Here is a 9,165-nt window from a genome sequence, read left to right as displayed (position 1 = left end):
AGGGTCACCCAAGCAAAGTCCTGGGGTTTATTTGGTTATTAATATGATTGTTGGCACATCCTATGCAATATATCTAAATTGAATTATGGTATCAGATAAAATTATAGATGGGATTAAAGCTTGTGTATCATCCATTATCATGTGTAATCAATAAACGATTTAATATTCTCTTGAATGGAATGACAACTGTATGGATTTGGGACTGGCAGAGCTTTGGACTCTTTCCCTACCCACTATCCCTCATAATGTTGAATGCTTCTATCACAATTCAAGTTCAAAACTCTGCCAGAGAATAGAAACCAGCTGTTGGCTAATGCCACCCCATAAGTCCACAGATTAGAAGTGTTTGGGAGACCTTTTTAAACTGACCAGCACCAGTAAGAAAATCTTATTTTTAATACAAAAACAGGCTTACATTAAAGGAAAACAGCAGTTTTACTCTGTTCTGGTTGGGTGGGTTCTTAATAGAGGCCTGGTCTATAGATTAATTATACTGATTACCTATTTGGACATTAAAATTCAGAGACGGGGAGGCAACTTATATTCATGATAACTGCAGTTTTCCTTTAAACATGGTACATCACACAACCATCCTAAAATGTTAATTGTATAGAAAATGATTTCTAAAGCCTTTTTACAGTTACTTAATATCCAATCATTGTTATTTGTTACATAGGTTCTTTTGAGCCCTCCCTTTGGTGCCCTCAATTTCAGTGCCATTGTACCTGGCAGCATAGAGAATTGTTTATCACTAGGACTGTGTATTCCCTCCCAATATCGTGGATGTGTTGCTTGGAAGTTTTGGGGAGGAGGGCGGAGGGGGGAGTGGGTGGGAGGTGGGCGGGAAAGCGTGGGCGATAGTTCCATGAGTTTGATATTGGCTGAGTTTGCAATGGCAGGTGGAACCTTAACTATTGAGGGAGTTTGCAGATACCTCAGGATTCGTGACAATGCCTTTAAAGATCCAGGAGAGATGTTCAGCTACTAGGAACTGCTAGCAAGTATAGCGCGAATGGCTCCGAGCTCAGACACTCTACAGCTGAGAGTAGACACTTGTGGTATGTGGAGTACAGATAAGCCAGGGGCAGGCCACGGCACGCTCCATGAAAGCTAGGAGGGAGTGAAGTTTCAGTGACCATCGCAAGAAAGGAGGCAGACCAGAGTAAGGCACACCTGACTCTTAGGACTAGCAGTCAGAACCAGGAGAAAAGGTTTTATTGCTATGCTGGTAGGTAAGAACAGATTTTACTTCCATCCATATAGTGTTCTCTAAAATCCGGTTTTGTTATATTCTCCTTCATATATTGAGCCAAAACTAGTCCAGTTAAGCTGAACTTGGTTTTTCTGGAGATGAATTTTCTTAACGTGACACCCTAGATTGGGTGGCTCCCAAACGAAGGAAGTAAACACTTTAATTCTGTGACAATATATTTTTGCCCTTTAATTTTATTTCCTACCTTCCTTTGACCCATTTCCTTAAAACAATGGCTCAAAGTAATGTGTTAGAATCTTCCCAAAAACCTGGCGGGAGGGAGGGTGGACCCTTATGGGAAGGGGGGTGGGAGGGTTCACCCTGAGCTGGGAGTTGGTCTCCTGAAAAGCTAGTTCTAAAGGTTGTTTACTTTTCTAGGGAGGAGTCTGCCACTCCAGGCTAAATCAACTCTCTTTAAAAATATAAAACAAAACAAATTCATCTGTCCAAATTCATGGCTAAAAGGTAAGCAGACCTGACAGTCGGCGAGGGTGCTTGGTATTGCCAAAGTAAATGACAGAGCTGTACCTAAACAAAAAAAAACCTAGACTGGTCTAGTAGAACCCCATAGCCAACAAAAAGTGATTAAAGCAGTTGGTGTTCCCAGTAAACAACAGTATAATTGTAGAATCCTTCAGATGCTTATGCAAATGATTCATAACTTTTTTTTTTTTTGGCAGGAACATCCTTATGAGGACAACCTTTTTCTGAGCCACTGTGCGCTTCATTTTCACTGCCATGTAGTTGTTAGCTGTTTTGCAGCTTGAATTAATCATTCAGTTTTATGAATGGAGTTTTCTAATAAAATGCTTTTAATTTCAACTTGGTTCTTTTTTTTCACCTTCACGCTATTGTAGATAAGCCAGGATTTTTAGCAGAGTTTAATTGTTCCTTACAAATTCCCTGGATCCTTCTGAATGTAAAGGAACAAAAAAGACTTTATGTAGGTGTGTAAAGAGGGGCAACAATGTTAATAGAAACACTTGGGCCGCAGGTTGAATTGAGCTTAGGGAAGAACGATTGTGCTGAGACCCTGGACCGAATCTGAAGCAGGCTCCAGTCCAGGCTCTGAGCTGCTGGCACAGAGCCTAATGTAAGGCTCGAACTCATGAACAGCAAGATGATGAGCAGAGGTGGGCACTGAACCAGCTGGGCCACCCAGGCACCCCTTGAGGTGGTTCTAATACTACATATTATAAATTGTATCCCATCAGTGTGCCAGTTCAGTGAAATCAGAAATGCTCACTGCAGAAGTAAATGTTGGCCAATGAGAAACTGTTTACAGTTGTCTTCCCAAGTATTCATTGGCCAGCTATCTCCAAGTTCTAAAATATCTGGAACAGGGACAAGATGAATATGGAAGGGAGGGAAGTCTAACGTTTTTCAAAGGTAACACCAAAATTTGGGAGCGATAGAGACCCCAGCAAATCTTAAGCTATTGCCCTATGTTCAAGAAAAGGTCATCCAGCCTGTTTTCAACCTAGCAAAGAGGAGTATTGAGCTGTGAATGTGTGGGCAGCCTTCATTTCTGCAATATTGATTTTAAGAATTGAATCTTGGGGGTGCCTGGGTGGCTTAGTCAAGCATCCCCATCTCAGCTCAGGTTTCTTTCAGGGTGTTGGCATAGAGGCCCGTCCGCATCAGTCTGAGCATTGGAGCTTGCTTAAGATTCTCCCTCTTACCCTTCTCCCTACTTGGGCTCTCTCTAAAAAAGAACTTAATCTCATTTGTGATCTGAAATTACTAGCAATTCAGGCCACCAGAGTGCAAAAAGCATTCCTATTGAAAATGAGGTTAATGTTTCTATTACATTCTGTGTACTTTGCCACATGTTTTACAAATACAAGATTGTTAATCCCGTACTTTTATGTTGAAGAAAATCGCCTTGTTCAGGTTCCTACAATCTCTGAAACAACCCAGGCCACACAACCCTTTTCCACTTTTTGCTTTAAGTAGGCAAGCTATGTGTGCAAATGTGGTCTTCCCCACTACGATATATCTTGAGAGCACAGCATTTCTCCTGTTAGCTGTTTGCATCTCCATTGTATCTCTAGAACTTAGGTGCTAAGTGTTGAATAAATGAAAGTCTAAATTTGCCTCTGAGTTAACCACTTTTGTGAATTTGGTTAGAAGTGGGGGAAAAAACCACTACTGGCTGTTCCTTCAGGTGAACTAATTCAGTTTCTGAACAGCTAATCCCAGGTACTCCTCTTTACAACTAGATGCTGTATATTTTCAATTTTTTGTTTTAGAAAACAAAGTTGACAACTTGTCTGAACTCAGATCTATCAGGAATCAGCTTTAACTGGCTTTCATTCTCTAAACCTAGGCTAGAGACCATGTTCCTGAGAATCTGTAGGCATAAAGATTCTATACCTCCTTCCATCACTGCCTGCTTTTATGTCTCACAACTGTCTATTAGAACTTGAAAGGTTTTCCCTGTTGAATGGAGCTAGTAAAATTGAACAGAAATGTAAATAGAAGGAAATGCCCTAAAGGTAATTTGTATAATTCACTGATCAGAAAGACCAACTACCTAACTTCAACTTGGGAGATGGAGGTGGAGTGTCAAAGTTTGATTGGATTTTGATGTGATGGATTCTGAAGCTTTTTAGATAGATGTTTATTTTTGGGAGACTGAGGGGCAGATGGGGAGAGCAGAGAATCCCAAGTAGACTCCGTGATATCCCTGCAGAGCCTGATGCGGGACTCGAACTCACAAACTGGGAGACCATTTCCTGAGCAGAAATCCAGAGTCAAATTGCTTAACCAACTGAGCCATGCAGGCACCCTGGATTCTGAAACTTTACATGTTCTGCTTCAAGAAAAAAACATAAGAGGCCCTAGATCTTGGAGGATCTAGAAAAGGAAGCCCAAAACAACTGGGTAGTGTGTCTAATATAACTAGGGAGATAGAAAATTTCACCAAAATGCATATTCTGCTCCACCGTGAAGCAGGGTTTGCCCAGAGTTGAGTATGAAATCCCTTGAAACTCTGATGTCCAATCAAATTCTCTCATTCTGGCACATCATGATGAGGAAGTTGTACAGAAGAAGACAGGAGGGAGAAAACAAGAAAAAGGCCTGTGGGCATTCCAGGCTTTTCTGTGCTCCAAAGATTGAACAAGGAGAGGCTTAAACTTCAGAGACCCTGCACAGAAGGGATAGCCAGCTTTGGCTGCAATCTCAGCTCCATAAATAGTGGGCCACCAGGGAGGATGGGATTCCTCAGATCATCCACCGATCCTGGCTCTGAAAAAGATGAAGGGCATAGATCTCCACACTGCTCAAGCCCACATTTCTTGTGTACCTCTCTCAGAGCTATAGGGGAAAGAAATGATCCTGGCAGGATTCCCTCCCCACCACCACCAAGCAGTGAACTCTGGTACTGAGCTCATCACCATCTCTTGAGAAGGAATACACAGTGTGGAAGGCTATTAATGTAGAGCGCTTTATATATCAAAGCTCAAACAAGAGGAGGAGGTTGGAGCCCTGGGAAGCTGAATCATGGAAAAGAGATCCCAGCTCTCGCCTCACATGCTTGTCTCAAGGCAAGCCTCACTGAATACACTGTGGATCCTCCAAATGCCAAGCTTCCCATTGTCCCCTTCTGGTCTAGAGAACCCAGTTCCTTCTGGGCCTCAGGGTTGGGGAGTACCTTTATCAGGAGGGAATAAAGGAAATCTCCATCACAGGCCCACCTCTTGGGCCAGCTCAGTCTGTGGCATCCATCTTAGTCCCCCGGGGCACTAGGAAGATGGCGCCATCAGCAGCCTGTTGCAGAGCATACTCTTCAGGGGAGTAGCTGTTGCCTGCTTCATCCCGCAGATGCTGGAAAATGTCACAGTACAGCTCTGTCAGCTGTTGGCGCATGACCTCCAGGGTCCGGTCGGCCTCCCCTCTGGCCCGGAGAAGCCGCTCCCGCTCACTGCCCAGCCGCTCCAGTTCCCGCTCCAACTGCACGATGGTCTCCAACTTCCTCTTGCGACAGTTCTGGGCGGCCACCTTGTTCTTACCCCGCCGTCGGATGTCCCGGACCAATGCCAGCTGGCTCTCCGTCAGTGGGTACCGTGCCAACAGCTCATTAAAGTCATCTACCGGCAAGTTGACAATCTTGTCCGTTGGGAAGGGAATCTTCATGGCCAGGGCCCGGCGCTCATCCCGACTCCCTGCCTCCCCCCGTGCAGTGGACTTGGCCCGCACAGGGCCTGAGGAGGGCTCTAAGGCTAAGGGGGTCTCTGCAGGTGGCAAGGCATAGTTGGGGTGGGCTAAGGAGTTGGGCATAAGTGAGTAGGGGTATTCCACTGGGTACATCTCTACATACTCATTACGCCGCCGGCCAGCCTCTGTCCCCTCCAGCTCAAGAGATTCAGCATCACTATAGTTGAGGGATAATCCTGAGTCAGATTCTGGGTCTTCTTGGGGCTTGGGAGGCCCCGCTGGCAGCCCAATGTCCAGGAGAGCCAAAGGATCTGAGAGGGACTCACTGAGCAGGCTGGAGAGAGTTAGTGGCTTGGAGACTGGTATGGCCATGTTGCCATAGGAGTACGAGGGGTCTGGGACGTGAGACGTGGGTGCTGGGAGTTCATAGGGTGGTGGAGGAAGGGGGAAGCCAGCATCTGGGTGGATTGAGCAGGGGCAGTAAGTTGGGGGCGGTGGGGGCCCAGGGTATGGGGCCAGGGCAGGGGGCTCAAATGATGTCTCACTTGGAGCATTTAGACCCTGCAAGAAAAGCCATAAAGAAGTTTTTGAGACAGTCTGAGGAAGAGAAACCAGCTCTCTTTCTCAGGACCATGCTGGATCCTTCTCAAAGACACACTGAGATAATAACAAGGGAACAGAAAGGTGCTGAAAATTATTCAAAGCTTCTTGAAGAATTGTGGTGTGGCTATCTCAAGCAGAAAGCAGCTGAAACGTGAATGGAAGTCACTGAGGTCCGACTTCAGAAAAGACTAACATTGCAACAATATAGAATCTCCTCTTCAGAAGAAGTTCTTACTGGTTGAAAGGGCTGTTCTTCCTTTATTTCCTTCAGAAGCACAAGAAGTTGCTATCTGTGATGACCCCCACAGAACCCTTTCCTAGTATGGTTATCTGGGGTCAAAGGGTCAAGTTCATGCCCTGGGTGCCCAGCAGAGGGAGCTGCTGCATGGGATGAGGGCTTAGGGCAGATCCTGAGGACCCAGGCATGGTGGGGGTGGGGGTGGGGGTGGGGTGAGGCAGAGCCGGGTCTGGGGGCTAAGAGGCATATTGGGGAGCTGGCACTAACTCTACCCTCTCCTCTTCAGTCCCTCTGTCCCTGCCCAGGTGCAGAGAAGAGGAGAGAACATGCTGGAAACAGGGCCCCCAACCCACATGTAGGAGCCACCATGCTCCAGCCCAGCTGGGGACAAAGGGATCATTGTTAGGCCAACAGACACCCTTTGTCCAACTAGCAGGAGGCGAGGACCCCGTCATAGTCTGATTCCCCCCTCCTTCCCAAGGCCCCTGAGGCTACCTGAGGAAAGGGGCCCAGCATCAAGGGCAAGGGGAGGAAATGAAGGAAGAAGATGGGCAGGATTGGAGGAGAGGGAGTTCAGAAGGGAAGGTGAGAAAGGGGAGGCGGGGCAGGAAGTGGGATAGAAAGATGTAAGCAGAGTGGCTGCTGAGAGAACTTACACCCCCAATTAGATCCTTCCTCCCTCCACTCCTATCCCCTGCTCCTTCACACCCCTTTCTCCTTAATATTCTGGTCTTCCATCCAGATCTCCCTCTAACTCCAACCCTTCCTTTTCCAGTGCCTGGAACCTTCCCTGTTGGTTCCAGCCCCCTGCGTCCATCCCAGCCAGCCTCCCTGCTTCTCTGCTCATCCCTCCCCCACCCTCCAGTACCCCAGCCCTGCTCACCTGTAGCTCAGTGATGGACATGATCTCTTGCCAAGTCAGTTCCATCTCGCCCAGCTCTGGAGTGGGCAACTGTGTCACCCTGTTCCTGCTCTGCTGGGGAGGACACGGGGGCATCCTACTGGGCCAGGGCCTGGTCCAGGGTCCCTGAAGCCCCAAAGTCCCCAGCAACCTGTGGCAAAGGAGAAATAAGTTTTGAGGGGGGGAGGGAGAAACAGGCTAAAGCCTCCTCTGCTAGGGCCCAGCAATTTTGTCTTGCCTCCATGGAGAGTTCCTGCAGCCTCACCTGAGAGGAGAGGCCTCATCCCCCACAATTATGTTGTCCTCATCGACCAACTCCTTAAGCTACAAAGGCTTCTCTGCGGTGTGATTTCCGCCTCACCTGTGGTGGCTGTAGTCGGTTGTTTGGGAGCCCAGGAGGTCTTTACCTTCTTTTTCAGACAAGATGCCTTCTCTTTCTCCTACTTCTTACTCCCCCACACCGGCAGGGCAGAAGTCACACCTTCTGGTTTGTTTTGCTTTATTTTGTTCCTTTGTCTGGGGGAACTTCAGGGATCACTCCTGCTTCCCTTCTCTGTCCTCAGTTTTCCTCCTCTGCCTCATCTTCCCAAGAGGAGAGTGAGTGCTTGGGGATCCCCAAGGAGTGTGTTGTGGGAAGAACCAGGCAGACGGCCCCTCCCCTTCTATGAGATATGGCCCAGGCCTGGTGACTGATAGCAACCCGGCCTTCTCCTATCCTGGCTCTGGGCTCCCCTGCTTGGGCCAGATAAGAGGTTTATCAGCTGGAGGCAGCAGAGGAGGAATGGTCTTTGGAGACACTGGACCTCTGTGTCCTATGTCCCTGCAGGGTCATCTCGGCCATACCCCAACCCACATAGTCAAGCTTCTGGGGTTCCTAAAGTGATACAACAATCATACCAAAGACTTATTAAGAACTGTCAAGAACTTCCCTGACGTTTCACAAGCATTAGTTTATGACATTGATTTTCACAAACATCCTATAAGGTCCATTCGGAAATTGAGACCCAACCTGGTAAATAACAGACTCAGGCTCAGGCTTGAAACATACTAGCTAACTCTGCTAGCCTGTACTGGCCTCTCAGACCCCTTCCCATCCCACTCCTGTGTCTCCATACTCCAATCCTCTATTGGTGGTCTACTATCTCTATTGGTCAGTCAATTCTGTGGAATCTGGCTCTTTTCTCCTCTTCTGGGGAATTTCCTTTGGAGCCTTACATACACACTCCCCTTCAGCAACCCCCCCCCTTCTTTGATGTGGGCTCTAGCTGCCGGTCAGCCACAAAGCAGCAGTGCGATGTTGGGCAAGGCCATCGAACTTCTCTGAGCTTCTGTTTCCTCATTTATAAAACCAGGGAGTTGGATAAATTGAACTCAGAGGTCCCTTAACATTCTCAACAAACCCTCACCCCTACCTTCATCTTCCCCTTTATCTGACCCTCTCCTCATCCTACCTCCCTGCATCTGTTCTCTCTGCCTTTGGCAAGAGATTCCAAGTCGATTTTGCAGGGGCCTCCCAATATCTGAGGGCCAGAAGCAGCACCCTCCCCCTGCCATATAAGTAAAGGCAGGCAGGCTAAGGGTGGAAGAAACGTACAAAAGGACAGAGGATAGGACTGGATGACTTTAAATTACATGACCTTAGATCCCCACGAAGATGGCCTGTCACAGCTATCTAATATGGAATCCACTCTTTGACTTACCCCAAATAAGTAAGAACTATAAATTATCCTTTCGAAGGAGGTTCTACCCCAGCCTGTACCCCCACCTCTTTGTTACATTGCCATCCCAGAGCTGGGAGCTGGTGTAGGCACAGGCCCTGGGCCAGTGGGCAAAGTGGGTGGGGTGTTTATGTCTGTCCAGGATGCCATTTCAACACCGGAACCCCACCCTCCCCCACCCAGGTTCTGGAGGAAATTGCCCAAAGGCAAAGTGAATGGAGAAGGGGTTTAGGGGGCAGGGGCAATGATTCTTGCCTCATAGTCCTTCACATCCCCCTCTGCCTCCTTCTCC

General features: G+C 47.6%; 2 protein-coding genes across 3 annotated transcripts in view; one reads left to right on the top strand and one right to left on the bottom strand.

The window, feature by feature from the left end:
• Nucleotides 1-2,074, top strand: part of HNRNPA1 (heterogeneous nuclear ribonucleoprotein A1) — a 6,463-nt gene extending 4,389 nt beyond the window's left edge. The window contains exons 11-12 of the transcript XR_003914337.1: nt 1,631-1,717; nt 1,933-2,074. The gene's annotated coding sequence lies outside the window, so the exon portion shown is untranslated. The remainder of the gene's footprint in view (nt 1-1,630; nt 1,718-1,932) is intronic.
• A 2,607-nt stretch (nt 2,075-4,681) lies between these two features.
• The window catches only part of NFE2 (nuclear factor, erythroid 2), a 6,853-nt gene continuing 2,369 nt past the window's right edge, over nt 4,682-9,165 (bottom strand). The window contains exons 1-3 of one of the 2 annotated variants that reach the window (XM_029953165.1): nt 7,517-8,214; nt 7,138-7,306; nt 4,682-5,974 (exon numbers count right to left, since the gene is read on the bottom strand). In XM_029953165.1, coding sequence (XP_029809025.1) covers nt 4,967-5,974; nt 7,138-7,251 — 1,122 coding nt within the window. In that variant the 5' untranslated portion in view covers nt 7,252-7,306; nt 7,517-8,214 and the 3' untranslated portion in view covers nt 4,682-4,966. Of the gene's footprint in view, nt 5,975-7,137; nt 7,307-7,516; nt 8,215-9,165 lie in introns of those variants that run through there. The other variant, XM_029953164.1, reaches the window with a different exon arrangement.

Source organism: Suricata suricatta, chromosome 10 (genome assembly GCF_006229205.1).
Source record: "Suricata suricatta isolate VVHF042 chromosome 10, meerkat_22Aug2017_6uvM2_HiC, whole genome shotgun sequence".
Lineage (NCBI taxonomy): Eukaryota > Metazoa > Chordata > Mammalia > Carnivora > Herpestidae > Suricata > Suricata suricatta.
This window is presented reverse-complemented; position numbering and strand designations above follow the sequence as displayed.